At 44.8% G+C, this 22,826-nt stretch overlaps 1 protein-coding gene across 1 annotated transcript in view; it reads right to left on the reverse strand.

The window, feature by feature from the left end:
* LRP6 (LDL receptor related protein 6) overlaps positions 1-22,826 on the reverse strand; it is a 591,871-nt gene that overhangs the window by 348,134 nt on the left and 220,911 nt on the right. The window contains exon 9 of the mRNA XM_069228018.1: positions 9,078-9,367. Coding sequence (XP_069084119.1) covers positions 9,078-9,367 — 290 coding nt within the window. The remainder of the gene's footprint in view (positions 1-9,077; positions 9,368-22,826) is intronic.

The raw sequence follows: 22,826 nt of genomic DNA on the forward strand, positions 1-22,826 counted from the left end.
TGTATTTATACAGATCTACTTGGACCCCTGACGTAGGTGTGTTCCCAAACAATAGATAACAGGCATGCTTGGGACAGCAATTAATATAAACAATTCCCTCGAAAGCATGAAGAGGAAAAGTCCCTAACTGTGAACACCTACAGTTTGTTTGTCTTTTACACTTGATCTTGACGCCTTAGCGCGGTGGCACTGATAATGCAAATCATAATAAGTGACCTAACTATAAACAAGGCAGCCATCTCAGAAGAATTAAATAATTAAATGAGCTAAGACAGAGCAAGCTAAGTAGGTTAAAAGTCACTAGGTGACGGGGGCACAAAAGGCTAAGCTAACTCCTGTTATCCCATTAAAACAAACTAGGATTCACTACACTGCGGCCCCTCTTTAGCACCTCAGCCCCAAGTTACCAGGGATAACATTTACAAGCGATTTACAAAAGGTGCTAAAGGATGTGCCAATTGGGAAAACAATTATACGGTTTAAGGAATGAGATCTGGCACTGGGGACCTGGTTGGTAGGAACAAATTGCACTTTCAGTCAAAATCACATCAGATACCAGGCAAAAAGTGGGGGTAACTATGTCAAAAAGAGACACTTTCCTACAAAATCAATTCATTTATTAAAAAAAAAAAACATCTAATTGTAAAACATCGACAAGATGAAAAAAAAAAAAAACACACTGAAACTTTTTTTTTTTTTTTAATAAAAGTGAAGGATAAGACAATATATACATATATACTTCAACCATGCAAGGGAGAGAAAATTAAAATTGCAGCTTAAAGGAATTTCAACATTTCAATATTCCACCATGCCCTGTCAGTGCTAGTTGCTCCAGTTCCTTTTCCAGCTACTGGTGGCAGGATTCTGACGTACTTGGAAAGTTTTCCAAGCCTTCTTTAAAAAATATTAACTCAACATCCCTAAAGATAATGAGCTTTTCTCTGTTTTCTGTGAAACTATTTTTCTATTTCACAGACGCCACCCACTGCAGAGATTTTCCAAAGTGTGATCTGATTATTCCATCTGCGACAGTGTAGTACAAGGCTCAGAGTTCTGATTGCATTTGGGATTGAGTGAGGAAAGAGACAAGGATATAGCTTTAGGTATTTAATTATCAGTGACTTAAATCTGTGTGAGTCTATAAGTGGAAATGCCAAATTATTAAAGATGGAATGGACTGTGAAAATAATTAAAGGAAAAAGGAAAAAATAAGGTAAACTTACTATAATCAGTCAAATACTTAGTTCTTTCTCTGTCGTGCTGCCTTCTCAACTTTTTAGGAATTGCATGCATTTCAGACATGATTGGAAAATGCATTATAAAAATAATTGTTACCACATTTTGGTGAAGGAACAGGGCCAGAGACTCATTGCACTTATAGGTCGCATTTACTACCTACATTCTAAAGGCAGAGCTCCGGTTTTACCTGACATGTATGAATGGAGCATGGTGCACACCTAACAAGCGAATGGCTGGGGTTTTGTATTTAGAGGAATAACATGACTGCCTTTAATCCTTACTCAATCACTCTTGAATGGCACCTTTACAAATAGATGGTAACCTAATTCCACAGCCTCAAAACACAAATAAGAGCAGATGCTAGAGTTTACAAGCAACTACAATGGAACAACTTAATTATCAAGGGTAGCATGTTTGTGGAAATATGCATCCTGTTTGTTTAGTGCTTACAAAGGGTGTAGGGGGTCAAACTAAATGGCTGCCCTGGCGTTGGGCACAGCTCTGGAAAGTGATCGATACAGACTTAAGCTCTGGTGGTATGAGCATGATGATTTCGAGGCAGCTGAATATCTCTATGTTCCTAGGCTACTCCTTGAAATAGATGTCAACCCTATGGCTCACACAAATTGAAAGTCTATTTTACAGCAGACAGTCAGCTTTTTTTAATGTCCCCTCAGTCAAACAACGAGAATCCTGTTTAGAAGACTTGAAGATTTTTTTCCTGGCACGTGTTCAATTCTGCCAAAACCTTTCGAATAAAAGAGGTGGGGTGTTATTCTCAGCATAAATGTGGCCTTTCTGGAACATGAAGTAATGTTCTTTTGAAGAAGCATTAGACTCACTAGTCCCTTTTCAGAGGTCCCAATGACCAAGAAAATGGTTTTCGACACCAAGTCACTAACACCACAAAGTTAGTTAGCTTTCACTTATTTGTGTGACAAGTGCTAAACTGAAGTCACAATGCTGAAAAATGTATCCCAACAGAAGTATGCAAATAATAAGGACAATCAAAATGCATCCCAATTTTTAAGAGAAAAAAATCTCCAGTCCTATTAGCCTATCCAGCAACAGCTGAGATTATCTACAGTAGACTATAATGATTCCTGCTCATCTAGATCGGTCACAGAAGTTAGGAATTCGTAAGAAGATCTTTGAAAGCCTTAGGCAATGTTTTTTAAAGCCCTCATAACAAAAGGAAAAACAATGTTTTCTCACGTTACCATCAAGCTGATTTTTGCCATGCTGCAAAGACCACCACAACTTGTTTCTGATAGACCCAATTATACATACAATAGGTTTTCGGGAAGCACAGTGATAGTAGGGAAGGATGGAGAATACTCCTCAATTACAAATACATTATCTTGAAACAGGGGGGTACTTTGGACAGTATGGGCTTTGGAAACTAGATGTGGGAGAGAAGGAATAGTTATGAGGACCAAACTTGGCCTGGCTGAGAATGTCCAATGTGTTGAAATTGAAAAACTGCTCTGCAAATGAGGAGCTAGCTGAAATGCACTGGGGAGTTCTCCCAACAAGAGCTAAACTTTGAGAACTGATGATTGCTATTTGTGACAGCACAAACTACTAGAAGACACCCACTACTTAGATAATTGAACGAACATTTAGCTGATTTATATGAGAAGCATGGCACAATAATGGAATGTCACCTAGGTAATCCAACCACTCTCTCTGATGAAAGGCCTTGCGTGGAGCCAGTCCAACAACATAAAATGACCTGATAGAAAAAAAAGTGAGTGGACATTTCTGTTTAGGTCTGGTGTTAGCCAAAGACCTTCTTATTTTACTAACCATATATATTTATTATACTTATACGGGCATACCTCTAGCTAGCTCCACAAATTTTTGTCTTGTGTCAGTCAAATTGTTTTTTCGGCCCATGACAGAAGAAGGCATGGGACAATCGGTCAGCTTACTTCAGCCATTAGCTAACTTCAATAAGTGCGACAGCATTCTGCTCTTAGACAAAGATCACATCCAAAGAAAAAGGTTCCCTTCAGTATGAGGGGGGCAACTATGGCAAAGTGTGCTTGGTGAATCTAAAACATATTTTTGTTTTGTTCGATATATTTTTATTTTTATACAGGCAAGGACTGAGCAGCTCCTCGAAAGTACAAGTTACTTACCTTTGGTAACAATACATCTGGTAGAGACATTCTAGTTGCAGATTCCTTACCTTAGAATTTTCCTCCAGGCGTCAATCTGGATATTTGTTTCTTCAAGCAATACCCTTGCGGGTCGACAGGTAGCGTTGGTCGACTCTGTGGGTGTCATTGTCACCGTGATGACGTCGTGAGTAGCACATAGACGCCGCCTCAGTGCAGTGACGTCGGTTTCTTTTAACGACTTTCCACGTCAAAGCGCAGAGCCGCTAAGAAAACAGAGATTGGTGCGCCAGAGCTAAGGACCTGAAGGATGCCCACGTAGATGCCCACGTAGCTGCCTGCCAGATATCCGGGACAGGAACTCCGCGTGCTAATGCAGTGGAAGCAGCGGTTGCTCTGGTGGCGTGAGCACGCAAGCCCTCAGGGGGTTGCTTCTTGGCCAAAGAGTAGCACATCTTGATGCAAAGAAGTACCCATCGAGAGATGGTATGTTTTTGCACCACCTTCCCTTTCTTCGCACCCACATAGCCAACAAAGAGTTAATAGTCTACCCAGAAATCTTTACTACAATTTAGATAGAAAGCCAATGCTCTTTTTGGGTGCAGACGGTGGTGTCTTTCCTCCTCATGTGAAGGATGTGGAGGTGCATAAAAAGTAGGCAAGGTGATGGACTGGCCTACAAGAAAAGGCATAACAACCTTGGTAAGGAAGGGAGCCGTAGCGCGCAACACCACTTTGTCAGGGTGCACAGACAAGTATGGAGGCTCGGAAGAAAGAGCTTGAAGCTCGCTCACTCTGCGAGAAGTGATGGCAACAAGAAAAACAGTCTTGAAAGTGAAGAGCCATCAAGGGCAATTGTGCATTGGCTCAAAGGGAGTACACATTAAATAAGTAGGGATAAGACTGAAGTCCCACTGAGGCATGATAAATGGAGTGTGTAGGAAGTTGGCTCTGTATGTACTATTTCAAAGTAAGAAATAACATGCACAGAGTCCAAGGGTTCCCCTTAGAGGTAAGATAGTGGCAAAAAAGATAATTCTAATGCTCTATTTTGTGGTAGTGTGGTCGAGCAGTAGGCTTATCAGAGGGTAGTGTTAAGCATTTGTTGTACACACAGAGGCAATAAATGAGGAGAACACACTCAGACAAATTCCAGGCCAATAGGTTTTTGTATAGAAAAATATATTTTCTTAGTTTATTTTAAGAACCCTAGGTTCAAGATTTACAATCAATACTTCAAATGAAAGGTACTTCACCTAGGTATCATAGGAACTTTGAATCAGCAAAATAGGATATACAGTTTTGGCAAAAATGGCAATAAGCTATTTGAAAACTAGACATTGCAAATTTCAACAGTTCCTGGGGGAGGTAAGTATTTGTTAGTTTTGCAGGTAAGTAAACTACCTACAGGGTTCAAAGTTGGGTCCAAGGTAGCTCACTGTTGGGGGTTCAGGGCAACCCCAAAGTTACCACACCAGCAGCTCAGGGCCGGTCAGGTGCAGAGGTCAAAGTGGTGCCCAAAACACATAGGCTTCAATGGAGAAGGGGGTGCCCCGGTTCCAGTTAGGTAGGTAGGTACCCGCGACTTCGGAGGGCAGACCAGGGGGGGGGGGTTTTGTAGGGCACCGGGGGGGGGGGGGGGGGGGTGAGGAGGGGTAGCCACCACCTGGGCAAGGGAGAGGGCCACCTGGGGGTCGCTTCTGCACTGGAGGTCGGATCCTTCAGGTCCTGGGGGCTGCGGGTGCAGTGTCTTTACCAGGCGTCGGGTTCTTAAAAGCAGGCAGTCGCGGTCAGGGGGAGCCTCTGGATTCCCTCTGCAGGTGTCGCTGGAGGGGCTCAGGGGGGTCAACTCTGGCTACTCACAGGGTCGCAGTTGCCACGGAGTCCTCCCTGTAGTGTTGTTTCTCCGCAGGTCAAGCCGGGGGTGTCTGGTGCAGAGTGGAAAGTCTCATGCTTCCGGCGGGAAACGTGCAGTCCTTTAAAAGTTGTTTCTTTGTTGCAAAGTTGTTTCTTCTTTGGAGCAGAGCCGCTGTCCTCGGGAGTTCTTGGTCCTTTTAGATGCAGGGTAGTCCTCTGAGGCTTCAGAGGTCGCTGGACCCTGGGGGACGCGTCGCTGTTGCAGTTTTTCTTGAAGTGGGGAGATAGGCCGGTAGGGCTGGGGCCAAAGCAGTGGTGTGTCTGTCTTCTCTGCAGGGCTTTCAGGCCAGCAGTCCTTCTTAGTCTTCAGGTTGCAGGAATCTATCTTGCTTGGTTCTGGGGGGCCCTAAATACTCAATTTAGGGGTGTGTTTGGGTCTAGGGGGTTAGTAGCCATTGGCTACTAGCCCTGAGGGTGGCTACACCCTCTTTGTGCCTCCTCCCCGAGGGGAGGGGGGCACATCCCTAATCCTATTGGGGGAATCCTCCATCTGCAAGATGGAGGATTTCTAAAAGTCAGAGTCACCTCAGCTCAGGACACCTTAGGGGTTGTCCTGACTGGCCAGTGACGACTCCTTGTTTTTCTCATGATCTCCTCCAGCCTTGCAGCCAAAAGTGGGGCCATGGCCGGAGGGGGTGGGCATCTCCACTAGCTGGAATGCCCTGTGGCGCTGTAACAAAGGGGGGGAGCCTTTGAGGCTCACCGACAGGTGTTACAGTTCCTGCAGGGGGAGGTGAGAAGCACCTCCACCCAGTACAGGCTTTGTTACTAGCCACAGAGTGACAAAGGCACTCTCCCCATGTGGCCAGCAACATGTCTGGTGTGTGGCAGGCTGGTAAAACTAGTCAGCCCACACTGGAAGTCGGGTATGTTTTCAGGGGGCACCTCTAAGATGCCCTATGGGGTGTATTTCACAATACAATGTACACTGGCATCAGTGTGCATTTATTGTGCTGAGATGTTTGATACCAAACTTCCCAGATTTCAATGTAGCCATTATGGAACTGTGGAGTTCATGTTTGACCAACTCCCAGCCCATGTACTCTTATGGCTACCCTGCACTTAAAATGTCTAAGGTTTCGCTTAGACACTGTAGGGGCATAGTGCTCATGCACCTATGCCCTCACCTATGGTATAGTGCACCCTGCCTTAGGGCTGTAAGACCTGCTAAAGGGGTGACTTATCTATGCCAAAGGCAGTGTGAGGTTGGCATGGCACCCTGAGGGGAGTGCTGTGTCAACTTAGTCATTTTCTCCCCACCAGCACACACATGCTGGCAAGCAGTGTGTCTGTGCTGAGTGAGGGGTCCCCAAGGTGGCATAAGACATGCTGCAGCCCTGAGAGACCTTCCCTGGCATCAGGGCCCTTGGTACCAGGGGTACCAGTTACAATGGACTGATCTGAGTGCCAGGGCTGTGCCAATTGTGTAAGCGAAGGTACAGTTTAGGTAAAGAACACTGGTGCTGGGGCCTGGTTAGCAGGGTGCCAGCACACTTTCAATCAAAACTTAGCATCAGCAAAGGCAAAAAGTTAGGGGGTAACCATGCCAAGGAGCCATTTCCTTACAGCAGCTTACTTTTGTAAGATTAGCGCTTCCAATGCTGCTCCTTCAGGAGAAAGAAACTCAGCCTACTTGTCTATACGGACTCCTTTTTTGTAAATGACAGGAGGCTTGATAATAGTATGTAGCATATAGTAGAATTCTGATAACTCTTTCTCCACTTTTCTCACAGGTTTCCACCCGTTTATCCAGCAATAAACAAGTAAGATGAAAGACCTTTCCCGCTGTCTAAATGTCCTGTGAAAAAAAGCATGCCAAGAAGTGGAATTTTGCATTGTAACAGAAGGCTCATCTTTTTGACTCAAAGTGTGAGATTCTCCACAATTAATTTGACTACTCGAAAGTACAATGCACCATTTCGGACATTGACTACAAGAGCTTAAAAGGGGCAAATCTACAAAATAGACCTATGGCAGCAGAGTTAAACGGTGGAAATGATTTCAGATCTTTTATGACTTTGTGCATAACAGCATGAAAACGTGTTGGCACAGGGCAAGTAAGTCTAAATAAGGAAAAACTCTTCAGGTGAAATGTAGGAGTGAAAAGAGTTGTAAACTCATGCCTCGAAGGAGAAGCAATGGGTTCCAAGGCAGTTTAATAGACTGCAAATCATCATCTGATACTGCACAACTATAATCTCTACTAGTCTTTCTAGTTTGGTTAACCTCTGAGGGACGAAAGGTAGAAACGGCAAAACTGAAATTCCAGCTTGTTGAATGCACGTCTCTGGGCAGGCCATCAGTCTACAGACTTATTTTATGCAAACCATTACAGTGCAGAAGGATGTATAGAAACAAAACAATTCCTAGATGCTTTCGTGAAAAGTCTACAACAAAAAGTGTGCTTTTTTATAAACAAATTACAATTAAATTGAAAGACTATTTATAGAGCAAAAGTGTATACTTATAACAAGTTTGGAGATTTGTTGTCTCGTGGATTTTGAGTCCATAATAAATCTTTAACCATCTCTTAAGACTTCAGTTAACAGTGAGGTAATTAAAAAAATGGACACTTGTGCAGCTCTTTGGATTAGGCCAGTGAAAGGCAGAAAGTCTCCACAAAGAAGGCCACGAGCAGAAATTCGGAACACACTCATACACGCTGTTGTGGGCCATTACAGACTGTGCCCACCCCCATTTCATGGCACGTTGTACACCACCATACTTTCCCTGTAACAACTTTGTGAAATCTCTTTTGAGGGAAATCTCAATTTCTACACTACTCTAGTCAAAATCATTCTTATACAGGGTTGGTGTTTGGAGCTTGTTTCCATGCCAACAATTTACAATTCAGTGCTAAACCGCGCAACCATCCCCAACAGCTAAATTATTCTCAAAGAGCAACCTTTCTCTTGTTGGTTTAAGACGGTCTTGCCTTTGACACGATCACATGCAATATGTCACCTTTAGAACCTGAAGGGAGTTTTTTCATCAAACACACAAGGACTTCTAAAAAATATCAGTATCAACAGTAAAACAAATAATCTTACATTACATATGGCTTGACCATTAATTTTAGTGAAAGAAATTAAATGTCCTTCAGTTACTAATGTATTTAATAATACATCAAACCTCTGTAGATCTCATCTCCTATGAGCAGAGAGATCAGAAGAATACGCTAGTGCCTAAATGCAGTAAAAATGCCAATTACAAATGAAATAGACCATACAAAACGGGACAGTGGTAGACTTGAATTCCATTTCATTCACCAGAAAAACCTGAATTGATGGTTGAGATATAGGACGATTTCAAGGGGTGAGTCAGGGGTACAGTGACGACTTGGGCTCACTAGCAGTTAGCTGAGAGATTTTCTAATAATGTCCACTGGATAGCAGCATTTCCATACGTTGGGAAGAGACAGTACAATTTAAGAGTGCTACCTGCATACCACAGGTTTTCAGTACAACCTACAACTCATCACTAAAAAAAATTCTGCCATTGTACATGAATCCAAAACAAACATCCACTTCTTAGGCCAATGTCAATCAAGCAAACTGTGCCTCTGTATTTCAGGGTAAGCACAGGAAATCCTTTCTAAGTTTAAGAGTCTTGTATTGACCCGCAAAAGAGTTTTAGCCTTTACCTGGTTAAGTCTTACAAGTCTAAGTGAAATGTCATACATAGTTTAATTGAACAAACTACTTGAATTTTGATTTCCAATTTCTCCACAGATGCTCACACACCATTTATGCAGCTAGATTGCAATAAGAAAAACGTCACACCCTCCTACTACATTACCTTTAAACTGATGTCTGTCCAGTAAATGCGGTTATCAGTCACATCAAAGTCCAAAGCAGAAGCCTCCTTCACACCAGTAAGGGGAATAGCCACGTTGTTATTGTTGGTTTCCAGAGAGATACGCCGAATGTCTGCTCTCCGAGAGAACAGGAGGAAGGCTTCAGGTACAATACAGGTCTTCATGTCACTGATCAGCTCCAAGCCAATTGGGCATCCACAGCGGAGACCCTGTGGTCGGTAGAGACAGAGGTGACTGCAATCTCCGTTGTTATCCGCACAAGGGTTGGAACCTACGGAGGGTAAAAAAAAAAAAAAAAGTTACTTGTTTATTTTGGTTCTTCATCATAGGTATTCCCTCTAAATTCATAAAAAGTATAATATCTCTAAATAAGTTTGAGATCCCAAAACACAAGTTTAAGATTATTTTAACGTTTTCCAAATAAAAAGAAAATATGCCAAAATGGGTGTCTTTTTTTAAACAGCTAATATACTACAAACACTACATTTAGATGGACACTACTAAAAAAAAAAAAGTGAACAGAAGAAAAGCCGTTATGATGCCACCAAAAACACACTACACAGGACAAAAACAGACCCTGTTCCTTTAAGAATCTTAGAAGCTGCACTATGCCATGTCCAGCAGGATGCCAGGCAGTTTTCTTTTAGAACTTGTAGCAAGATCAATTACAAAAACATGTTCGAAATCTACCTCCAAAAGCAGAAGGAGCATGTGGCTTTAAAAAAATAATTAAATGGTTACAGTGCGAGTAGTTTTGCAGCATGAATTTTCCTAGATTCACATGCTGTGCATGTATTCTGCCATCTAGTGGCTGGGTCCAGAAGTGTGAGTGTGATGAGTTGCGTGTGCACAGTGATCAAGTTCCACACAGACGTTGGTACTGTTCTTAGTGGCACCACTCTCTTTGACCCTTCCAAGAATCTTTTCATTAAGGGTGATGTGAAGAGGGTGCTCCCTGTTGTTCCCATGGTGTAAGTCTAGCGTAGGTCAAGCCATTGTCTAGGAGGTGGGTAAGGTACAATAGCAACAACATGTGCTCTGTTCCTGAATATAGCCTTTCTTGGTCTCTGGACCGGTAGATGTATCTTGTCTATTTGGCTCTGTAGCATCTTCAGGTGCTCGGTTTCCTTGAATTCTTCAGGATTTTCAGTGTCCTGGAGGGCAGGTGAAGGTGCCCAAACTATGTATTCAGGAGCCACGCCACTACATTGTGTGTGGCTGACTCTGGGTGATGCACTTGCCTGTTCTGTATGGTAACCAGGTCCTGAGTTGCCTCAATCAGTATGATCTGTCATTAGGCATCTCCAGCAGATCTGATTACAACATTGGTTTGACCTATTGAAGGGCGAGTATTATGAGTGCCATTCCTAGTTCTCTGTCCTAGTCCAGTACTCTTGGGATCAGGGAAAAATCTGTGGAAAGGCACAGGCAAGTTTCCATGACCAGTCTATCGACAGGGGATTCCCCTCAGACTGGAAGTGTGGAAACCTGGCTGTGACGTTTTAGCATTTTGCTTTTTCTGGGGTTACGAACAGGTCTATGCTTGGTGTTCCCCACCGTCTGGCCACACTGTCCAGTACTTCTTGCTTTACCTGCCACTCTTGGGAGGTGCTGTGTTGCCTGCTCAGTCTGTCCGTTTCTGTGTTCTGCTTCCTGGGAAGTTGTATAGTAACCAGGGTCATGATCTGTTGGATTGCCAACTTCCATATCTCCTGTGATAGTTTTGACAGTGGGAAAGACTTTGCTTCTCCATGCATGTTGAAGTAGAACACAGCTGCTGTGTGGTCCGTCTGTATAATCACTGTTCGCCCCTTTACATATGCCTAAAAGGTTTTTAACGCTAGGAAGAGAATCTTTCATGGCTTCCACAGGGCAACAGAGACTTCTGATCTTGAGATTCCCCATGTGTGTTCCCCAGCCTGTGAATCTGTTATGGCCACCAAGGGAGTTGGTAGCTTGAAAGATCTCCCCACACTCATGTTCGTCAGGTTCCACCATTTTATCTCCTTCTGAAACCTTAATGTGACAACCTCTATATCCTGCAGTTCCCTGTGGCTTGTGACCATCAGCTGAAGATCTATTCGATTATTATTCATATATGCACTCTTGAATGTGGTCTTAGGGAAATGGATGAAGCCATCATGCCCATTAGCTTCATGACAGTACTTACTGTCAGAGTCTGTCTCTGCGGGTACAGGAGAAGTTGCTCCGCTATTGTTGAAACCCTCTTGGAGACTGGGTATGCTTGTGCTGTCCAAGAGTCCAGAGTGGCCCCCAGGAACACATTCACCCTCTCCAGGAGTGATGACTTTTTGTGGTTTATGGTAAACCGAGATTTGAAGCATGCTGATGACTGTATATCCGTGTGGCATTTTTCTTTTAAGTCTGCATTAACAAGACAGTTGTCAAGGTATGGGTGGGCATGTAAACCAGGTCTTCTCAGGTGTGCTGCCACCCCTGTCATGCATTTTGTGAATGCCACTGGTGCAGATTGTATCCAGAAGGGTAGCACTCTGAATTGGTAGGGCACTCCGTCCATAATGAATATGAGGTATTTCTTGTGCCTCTGGTTCACTGGTATGTAAAGGCAGGCATCTTTTAGGTCTAGCGTGGTCGAATAGTCGTCCCTTCTTAGGAGCGGGATCACCTCTTCTAACAGTGACATTTTGGAATGTTGTGTTCGTATGAACTTATATAGGTACCTGGGAACTAGAACTGGTCTCCGTGTTAACTCTTGTTTTGGTACTAAGAAGTATGCTGAGTAAATGTCACCACCAGTCTCCAGCTGAGGGACGTTCTCCATAGCTCGTTTTTTGAAGAGTTCTTAGACCTCTTCTCACAACTGTGCAAGTTCTTCTTTCCTTAATGTTCTTGTCTTTGGTGGGGGATATTAGGCAGTATTTTAGGGAGTTCTATAAAGTAGCCGTTTCTTATGTTTACAATCCAATTGTCTGATGTGACAGACCTCCATTCCTGGAGGAATTCTCCTATTCTCTCCCCCCCCCCCCCCGGCCCCCAACCTCTCACCTCACTGGTGTTGTGTGCCAAGGTTGTTGGTGATGTGAGTCACTTGCTTGTTCCTCCTTTCGCGTGCTGGCAATGCCTCTGGGCTGGCCGAGAAAGGGCTGCCCCACCGGGAGTTGCCACTGATGCTGAGCAGGTTGTTGAGTTGTTGTGTGGCCTGATAATTAAAGCCCTGCTGCTGATGATGTTACAGGTTGTTGAGAAACACACCCTACCTGCTGGTATTCTGCAGGAGACACCTCCCTTCTTGAAGGATCCTCTGAACTGTGAGGCCCCAATGGAAATAGCCTCTTCGTTGACCTTCTGATTTGTTGGAGAGCTTCGTCCACAGCGGTCCCAAAGAGAGCCTCCTCTGTAAAGGGCATGGTTATGATGGAAGCTTGTACCTTGACTTTGAAGTCAGAGACCTGAGCCATGCCTCCCTTCTCAGTGTGGTGCCTGTATACATCGGTCTGTTGGCAGTGCCCACTACGTCCAGTGCTGATTTAAGGTAGGAGTTGGCGATGTTCTTGCCCTAGAATGACTGCTTTTTCTCTTTTCTGGAACTCATCTGGGAGGTGTTACATCAGTCCTTCCATCTCCACCCACTGCTGGTGGCTTTATCTGTTGAGCAGAGCATTGGAATTTGCACTTCTCCATTGCATCCCCACCTCCCTTTAGATCTTCCTACCAACCAGGTCCTTCCTCTTGCTTTCCTTGTCTGGAGGTGGTCCAGTTGATGTGGGTGCGCTGTTACTTTTTCTGGCTGTGGCCACTATGACAGAGCATGCCAGTATGTTCCTCTTGATGTACTGAGGGTCTTGAATTGAATTGTTATGGTTCTTCTCCACTCGGGGAATAATCGCCCTAGCTGTGGCAGTTACTTAAAGGCTTCCTAGGACTGGTCTATAATACTGGGGAGCATGGGCAGGTAAAAATTCGTCTTCTGAGATGGCATTATGGTTTCGAGGAGGAAGCATGCTTCTCCTCTCTCTTCCTCTAGATAGACCCCATATGTGTGCCACCTACCCTTGATTAGTCCACTGTACCTAGACAGGCCGCCTGGGGGTGAGGGCCTCGAGGGACAGCTGTCAACCATTTCCTCTGGGGATTAAGTAACGGGATCCTGCCACTCATTGTGGAACCACTCCTGTTTCTCTATCACACTCAACGACGACTCCTCGTAATCGGAGATGTCCTTTTGTTCTTCCTTGTGTGGTTCCAGCAATGACTGCGCCTTGATGTGTGCCTTGATGTCCGACAAGTCTTCTCCCAAGTCCATCAGCTTTACGGGTTTAATTGGAATACCAAAGGTCTTTTTGGGAGGGGGGGGGGGGGCAAACTCCTTCCACTGCAGGAGTGCTGCCATTCCAGCTTCAAGTCGGGGCCTATTCTTTTCAACCTCGAGAGAGCGCTCTGCATCGGTCATCGAGGAGGGCTTCCTCTTTGAGACACTTGAAGCCACGTCCTTTGCCTCTTGCCTTTTCCTTTAGAACCTTTGTGCCTGGTGGCATCACGGGTTGTCTTAAATGCTTGCTCCCATCCGTGCCCTTTGGTCAGGACCCATGTGGCTCCTTGTGTTTGTGCCAATCATCTGTTGTCGAATGTTTCCATGTCAAGTGGCCTTTGGGGCTTTTGTCATCTTTCTCTTATATGCGTCCCTTGCTACTTTTGCTCTTTTGCTGCCGACATTACTCCCTGTGCTGACTACTTCTTCAACGTTTTATTTGTTGTCACTGGAGAGACCCAGGTCATTCAGGGATTTTTATGGTTTATGAGTGTCAGCTATGGGTGTAGTGTGCAAGTCATTGCTTCAATCTGGCTTTGAGGGTTTTTGGTAGTAAATCGGCACAGGTGTTGCAGTATTTGGCACTTTGATCAGTAAGAACACATAGGCTACAGACATTGGGTCGATCCCTCTGCGCAAACTTGTGGTGGCAGATTGGACAGAATTTAAAGGGGGTGTTCTCCATCTCCCTTCCTTTGTCCCTCTCCTCTGCTTTTGCCGGCCACATGTCCTACAGAAAAGCCTTCCCCCTCCCTCCTCTCCAGGATTCCCGTGACCTCTGGCAATTTTCAAGGCTTTTTCGAGCTCTTTTACTTTTCTTCGCTGCAGATCCTAGAAGATTTTTCTGAGCCCCTCCAATGTGACTCCAGAATCAACGGCAAAAAAAAGAATCTGTAGATGGCCGCGATGCACAGGATCTTCCAGGTAACAGTCAGTCGTCATACAAGGGATGGACTTACCACCAAATAGAGGTCGATGATGCACACAGAAAACAACAAAACAACAAAACAATGCCGAAAAAGGGCAAAATATTATACCAAACCCAACTACTAGATGGTGAAATAGATGCACAGCATGTAAATCCAGAAAACGGTTCATGCTGCAAAACATTTATTTCTACCACCCCCATATTATTGTTTTTAGTTCCTGGGGTCTTCTGACCTTTGTCTAAGTCTGCAGCAAAGATATTACAAGATATTAAGCCCATAAATTACCAAGTTAAGCCTGTCCAACTAAGGTATCAGTCCTGAAATCAGTGTCCAGAAAATGTTTAGTAAAAGTTTGGACAGCCCTCCAAGTAGCAGGTTTACAAATGTCAGGTGTGGTGGACTGGGTCTTAGACTTGCCAGGTAAGGGCCTACTTGCTTTGTCAGAACAGGCAATAATGCAGGAAGGAATCCACCAGATTGTGGTATGTTTAGAAGAAGCTAGGCCTGTCTGAACCACACCATTGCTATTACAGAAATGTTTAACCTTTCAAAACTCTAGTCCTATGTTGCCAATAACGTGGCTTCCTTTGACATCAATATATATAATGACCTCTCTATCAGAGACGATGGGCTAGGGATAAGGTAAGGCATGAAATCGTTTGTCCATTGTGAAAATCAGACACCAAGATAGGAGATAAGATAGTGTGTGGTTTAGCCGACTGTTGTGATGGACACTCTCCTTTAGTGGCAGGCAGATTGGCCAAAGCTCAAGCAGGTTCACGTGGGACTTCTATTTCATGGGAGACCACAAGCCTCAAGGTGACAAAAGGACTGCCACAAGAAAGGACAGAAGGGCTTCTAGCAAGTGAGCATGAATGTCACTCTCCCTCCTGACAGATGTAACTGTAGAAAGGCAATTTTCCAAGAAAGATGTCTAAGTTGGCCTTGGGCATAGGCTCTAAAGGAACTTTTAATTTGGAAAACATCACTCAATTCGGAGGGAGGCGATCGTCTGGCAGGACATTCTGAAAGCCCACAGATAATGTACCATCACCCAAGCTTTATGAGAATGTGACCAAGACCACAGCTTAAGGGCCTTCAGACACAGGGGGTATGAGTCCACGTCAATCTGCTTGTTGACATATCGCATTATGGTTGTGTTGTCTATCTGAACTGCAGGACTGCTTTTATGTCCAGGCTCAATGCTAAAGCTCAAGCAGGTTGAGGTGGTACTGGTCGAAGGGAGACCAGAACCCTCTGATCTCCAAGGTATCAAGATGACTGTTCAAATCAAGGGAGAAGTCATCTTACACCACAGTCAGGTGTTTTGTCACCATCCGCAACTGCAGGTCCTGTGCGGCCCTAGGGGAGTTAAGAACCCCCAGTGCTGAGCCCGCTTTAGATAGATGTTACTTGTAAATACCAATGAAAAAACTATCTTTCCTCAGGAGCTCTTCTGAATCTTCTCAAGCCGCCATACTAGATTTAGAGACCAGAACCTCTCACAACATGATTTTGGAGAGCAGTACATAGCACAAAATGGTATGCAGACATCAGTTCTGGCACTTCCTTCCGGGCCCTCAGAGACAAGAATAACCCTAATGACAGAAGAAAGTGTGCAAGTATTACCTTGGGACCTCATCAAAACAATATCACTCTTTAGAACAGGGAGAGGTGCTTGACCAGGGCAAAGCACATTTTGATGCTCAGAATGATCCAGCTATTAATATTCTGCTTCTGAATCACTCTGACCTTGTTGGAGTCAGCTTAGCCCATGAAAAGTTAATTATCAACCTGAAAATTGTGGATTCTGTTAAAGAAGAAAATGAGCACCATGATGATCCAGGTGATGCAGTCACTCTTCTTAGTGTGATGGAGACAGAACATTCTCAAGTTGATGGACTGACCCCACTTGACATGGGGAGTCCAGTTTAAGAAAGTAAGGATTATGTTACTTATCCCGTAAGCATCTGTTCGTGGAATATAGTGCTGTAGATTCACATGCTGTGCATACTTCTGTCATCTTGTGTTGGGTCCGGATGTATACAAGTTGTTTTTCTGTGATGAAAGCTGTTGGAGTCACAAGGTAAAGTGACCCCTCCTCTCAGTTATAGTGTGCATGGGCATCTACTCCCCTATTAGATTGTTTTCCCACAGTCGGTGAGAATGGAGTGTGAATAGTGTTAGAAAGCGATTTCTATGAATCTGAAGTGTTATATATATTTAGTACTGCAACGGCCACCTGTGTCCAGGGTGTCGCCTCCAATTCTTCACACTGCATTTCTTTTCTACACGCCCGACAATTATGCAGCGTCTTCTTTGATCAAAAAGATACAAGCCTCACAGCTTTCCTCATCGTGGTCAGGAGATAAGCAGAGGTTGCAAACAGAGTGGAGGTCTGTGTGTGCATATCTGGCTTGACACCTCGGACAAAATCAAAAGGGTGTCCGCTCTATTGGCAGCACATTCTCTTTACAAACCAAATTGTGAGATACAAGTAAGGGAGCCCGACTGGGCAAGGCCCAGAGGCCAGGAGCAAAGCTCATTGAACCGACAAAGTGGGAGTTTCCCCTGTTTTCGATAAAATGTGCACAAAGAAAAATAACGACGAGTACAGAAAGGTAATTTAGCCTGAAGCTAGCCCGAGGTGATCTCAAACCGGAGCACAGAGGAACACTTCCCAACCATATGGTGGAAAGAAAACTAACAATGGAGTCGATGCCCATGCGCATTATCACTGAGAGGAGAGGTCACTTTACCTTGCGACTCCAACAGCTTCTTCTAAGAAAAACAACTTGTACACCTTGAGACCCAACACTAGATGGCAGAAGTATGCACAGCATGTGTATCTACAGCCACACAAGCCATCGAACACCTTATTGTGCAAGAACAGCTTGTCCAGAAAATAAAATGAAGTGACACAAGGGAGGACAGACCAAGCCTGCAGCTTGCTAACCACCTGAGCTGAGGTAATGGCGATCAGAAACACAGAAAGGGGCAACTGTTCATGGACTCAAAAGGGGAACTCAATCATGGAAATGAATAATGAGAGACCTGAACAACAACAGCTGATACAGCAAACAAAGAAAAAGCATAAGGGCTAACAACCATTAACAAAGCTATAGGAAAGTCTTGCTGAGCCAGCAATGGCCCAGGATGAAAAGCATCAGACAAACATCATGAGGGAACCACAAGTTAATCATTAACACATCAAGAAACGAAACATGACTAGAGTCCAGAATAAACAGTTTTGGCTGAGGGGTGATGAGCTGATAAGATGAAGTCCACCAGCTCTACAAGCAGATGAATAAAACTAAAGATGTTCCAACTAATCTCCAGACATGAAGCTGGAGGTTCTGGAAGGTTCCTATGCAGAATCTGCCAATCATAAAGCAAGAGGAAACCGCCTGAAGCGGAAGCAGACGACAACACCGGAAAAGGCAGAGCACATCAGGATAACATCCTCGAGACCAGTCCAGTCAAGGACACATGAGTACAGACCTGACTCTGCTTCTTAAGAGCCCAAGGAAACAGAAGGATGGGTGAGAACTCATATGAAACTGAAACACCCACCTTAATCGCATCTTCCCAAGGCTCCTCTCAGCTGAAACTGCAAAGTGCATAAAAGAGCAGTGACTGTTTTCACGACTGTCAAATAGAACCACCAAAGGAGTACCTTGAATGAAAGATGGACCAAACTAACTCCATCTGGAGTCATCACTTATGATTGACAAGAGGACACCAACTGAGATATGCTAGCTCCACATTCAGAGAGCTCATAGATGGTGTATGACCAGTCAGACAGCTGGTGACTGTGCCCACAACCACAGCTTCATAGTCCTCAAACACAGGGAGCAAGAGACAAACGAGACCCTGTTTGTTGACCTATCACACTGTGGTTTGTGTAGGCTGTCAGGATCAGAAATGACCAGCCACAGATGGAGGAAATCACGCTGGGGAGCTTCGGGGGCTTACAGTAGAAAATACAAAGTGAGTCAAATGACCCCACCCTAGTCGACATCCATATGTTAAAAAGATCAACAAAAAACACAACTACTATGAACACTTTTAGACCCAACTGCTAGATGATACAGTGTAAATCTAGAACACGGTTCAAACTGTAAAACAAAGGCAATACTGAAATGCTTGGATGTGGAAGCTGCAGAATGTAGGCATGGTTTGCAGAGGTGACAGAAGGAACAAAAAAATGGGAAGAAGCAAGCCTTGAAAGACAACTGCATAGCCTAGTTGGAAGAGGACAACTTAAAAATCTGCAGAAAGACAAAAAGAAAACAAAAAGCATCAGTGCTGTGCTGCAGGGTGGTGCTATATTCGGATTTGTGAGGTTCTATCTAGACACAACAGGGGGGAAGGGGCAGTCATGCTGGAGCACTGGGGCCACTTTATGACATTGGGAGAACACCTTCAACTTTTCCAGATCCAATCTGGCGCCTGGAGGAGATTCAACAAGTGAGGAATTAGCAAGTATCCTGGCTTGTTCTCGTGCAGGCTTGTTTGTTGCTATACCATATGCAGAACCTCTTCTATTAGGATTCATATTAATATCCTGTGCAAGGTCACTTTGCCTCTCTCAAGATGGACATTTTGGTCAGAAATGTTGTGTGCATACTGCAAAACCTCAGGGAAAAGTCTGTCAAGTTCAGTGACAAAAGTCATGAATGGGAGATTCTGCCAAACATTCTGGAATGGACATCTGCAAATGTAATGAAATCTGGTGCAATGAGAAACATCTTGGTGTTGCTGAGGCAGATTAGCCTGGTGAGAAGTGTTAGAGTAATCCTCTCAACCAACTAATCAAAAATGCAATCCCCAGAAATCAAGACTCAAGAAGATAGGAGACATAAGGAGGGCATTTTACTTTTCTTTCTGTTGCAAACAAGCCTATTTGTGGATGATCCCCAACAAGAGAAAATGTCTGCCTGCACTGCCACTTAAAAACCATTGGCAATGGTTTTCAAAAGCATGCTCAGCCTATGTATGCTGCTAACCTGGAAGGTGAACTAAAGTCATCCGGCTACCCCTTGTTAGCATTCAATTTCATATGGTTTGAGCTTCCTGGAAGACAGTTGTAGGAAGTTGGCTCTGTATGTACTATTTCAAGGTAAGAAATAGTGAGCACAGAGTCCAAGGGGTCCCCTTAGAGGTAAGATAGTGGCAAAATTAGATAATTTAATGCTCTATTTTGTGGTAGTGTGGTCGAGCAGTAGGCTTATCAGACGGTAGTGTTAAGCATTTGTTGTACACATAGGCAATAAATGAAGAACACACACTCAAAGACTTACTCCAGGCCAATAGGTTTTTATATAGAAAAATATATTTTCTTAATTTATTTTAAGAACCACAGGTTCAAGATTTGAAGTAAACACATAAAATGCAAGGTACTTCACACAGGTAAGTTAGGAACTTTGAATAAAAGCAATATCACATACAGTCTTTGTTAAAATGGCAATAAGCTATTTTAAGAGTGGACAGTGCAAAAATCAACAGTTCCTGGGGGAGGTGAGTAATGGTTTGTTTTTCAGGTAAGTAACACACTTAAAGTTCAAGTTCCTGGCCATAGGCAGCCCACCGTTGGGGGTTAAAGGCAACCCCAAAGTTACCACACCAGCAGCTCAGGGCCGGTCAGGTGCAGCGGTCACAGAGGTGCCCAAAACACATAGGCGAGAACAGTGGTGCTCCGGTTCCAGTCTGCCAGCAGGTAAGTACCCATGTCCTTGGAGGGCAAACCAGGGGGGTTTTGTAGAGCACTTTAGGGGGAGAGGGGTCAGTGTGCACAGCAGGCATCGTTTTTTTAATAGGATTCATTGGAGGGACCCGGGGGTCACTCTAGCGGTGCATGCAGGCACAGGGGGGGGGGGGGGGAGCTCACTCCTGCAGTGAGGTGAGGTTCCTTCAGGTCCTGGGGGCTGCAGGTGCAGTGCTGGTTCCAGGCCTCGGGTCCCTTGTTACAGCAGTTGCTGTCAGGGGGAGCCTCTGGATTCTCTCTGCAGGCAGCGCTGTGGGGGACCAGGGAGGTTGTCTTGTGCTACTCACGGGGTCGCAGTCGCTGGGGAGTCCTCCCTGTAGTGTTTGTTCTCTGGATCTCAAGCCGGGGGCGTTGGGTGCAGAGTGGGAAGTCTCACACTTCCATCAGGAAACGAGAAGTCTTTAAAGTTGTAGAAAAGTTGCAAGTTTGTTGCAGGTTGTTGAGCAGAGCCGCTGCTCACGGGAGTTTCTTGGCCCTGGGAGTCAGGGCAGTCCTCTGAAGCTTCAGAGGTCGCTGGTTCCTGTTGGATGCGTCGCTGGTTGCAGGTTTTCGACTCTGGAGATAGGCCGGTAGGGCTGGGGCCAAAGCAGTTGTCATCGTCCGTTGTCTCTGCAGGCTTGTAGCTCAGCAGTCCTTTGGTTCAGGTTGCAGGAATCTGATTTCCTGGGCTCTGGGGTGCCCCTAATTACTAGACTTAGGGTGTGTTTAGGTCTGGAAGGGCAGTAGCCAACGGCTACTGTCCTGGAGGGTGGCTGCACCCTCTTTGTGCCTCCTTCCTGTGGGGAGGGGGGCACATCCCTAATCCTATTGGGGGAATCCTCCAAAACTAAGGTGGAGGATTTCTAAAGGCAGGGGTCACCTCAGCTAAGGACACCTTAGGGGCTGTCCTGACTGGTGGGGTGCCCTGGGGCGCTGTAACAAAAGGGGTGAGCCTTTAAGGCTCACCGCCAGGTGTTACAGTTCCTGCAGGGGGAGGTGAGAAGCACCTCCACCCAGTACAGGCTTTGTTCTTGGCCACAGAGTGACAAAGGCACTCTCCCCATGTGGCCAGCAACTTGTCTGGTTTGTGGCAGGCTGGCAGGAACTGGTCAGCCTACACTAGAGGTCGGATTGGTATTCAGGGGGCATCTCTAAGATGCCCTCTGGGTGCATGTTACAATAAATTGCACACTGGCATCAGTGTGCATTTATTGTGCTGAGAAGTTTGATACCAAACTTCCCAGATTTCAGTGTAGCCATTATGGAACTGTGGAGTTCGTGTTTGACTAACTCCTAGACCATATACTCTTATGGCTACCCTGCACTTACAATGTCTAAGGTTTTGCTTAGACACTGTGGAGGCACATATGCCCTCACCTGTGGTATAGTGCACCCTGTCTTAGGGCTGTAAGGCCTGCTAGAGGGGTGACTTGCCTATGCCACAGGCAGTGTGAGGTTGGCATGGCACTCTGAGGGGAAAGCCATGGCGACCTAGTCTTTTTCTCCCCACCAGCAAACACAAGCTGTGAGGCACTGTGTATGTGCTGAGTGAGGGGTACCGCAGGGTGGCATAAGACATGCTGAAGGCCTTAGAAACCTTCCCTAGCATCAGGGCCCTTGGTACCAGGGGTACCAGTTACAAGGGACTTTTCTGAGGGCCAGGGCTGTGCCAATTGTGGAAGCAAAGGTACAGTTTAGGGAAAGAACAGTGGTGCTGGGGCCTGGTTAGCAGGGTCCCAGCACACTTTCAATCAAAACTTAGCATCAGCAAAGGCAAAAAGGTAGGGGGTAACCATGCCAAGGAGACATGTCCTTACACCACTCATGATGACATCCCTTCCTGCTGGTTGATGATGTACAGGATGGATATGTCAGTCTCGGCAGAAGGTGGCCAGCTTTCCTCCCTGGCAGGAAGGTCATCAAAGTTGGTGAAAGGCTTTTAATTCAACCTTGTTGATGCGATATCCTCTTTCAGCTAGAGACCACAACCATTCTTTTATAAAATCATTCACACGAGTGTTCCCACTTTCCAGAGCTATCTACCACTAATTTCTGAGTGGCGGTCAAAAGTTGAAATGGAACTCTTGTTGCAGGACTCCCCCCCCTTTCCCACTCTCTTGCAACACCAGCGTAGAGACTCAAGAGCATTTGAAGAAAACTGAATTCTGTAGTCCTCATTATCCTTTATATATATTTGAGGCACTCCTGATCCACAAAACACTCCATTACCTGCCATAGTGAAGAAGGCTGACAGATACATTGTAGGAAGTTGGCTCTGTATGCACTATTTCAAAGTAAGGAATAGTATGCACAGAGTCCAAGTGTTCCCCTTAGAGGTAAGATAGTGGCAAAAAGAGATAATACTAATGCTCTATTTTGTGGTAGTGTGGTCGAGCAGTAGGCTTATCAAAGGAGTAGTGTTAAGCATTTGTTGTACATACACACAGGCAATAAATGAGGAACACACACTCAGAGACAAATCCAGCCAATAGGTTTTGTTATAGAAAAATATCTTTTCTTAGTTTATTTTAAGAACCACAGGTTCAAATTTTACATGTAATATCTCATTTGAAAGGTATTGCAGGTAAGTACTTTAGGAACTTTGAATCATTTCATTAGCATGTATACTTTTTACATAAAACACAATAAGCTGTTTTAAAAGTGGACACAGTGCAATTTTCACAGTTCCTGGGGGAGGTAAAGTAATGTTAGTTTTAACCGGTAAGTAAGTCACTTACAGGTTTCAGTTTTTGGTCCAAGGTAG

The sequence above is a fragment of the Pleurodeles waltl genome, chromosome 4_1 (genome assembly GCF_031143425.1).
Source record: "Pleurodeles waltl isolate 20211129_DDA chromosome 4_1, aPleWal1.hap1.20221129, whole genome shotgun sequence".
In the NCBI taxonomy this organism is placed as follows: Eukaryota; Metazoa; Chordata; class Amphibia; order Caudata; family Salamandridae; genus Pleurodeles; species Pleurodeles waltl.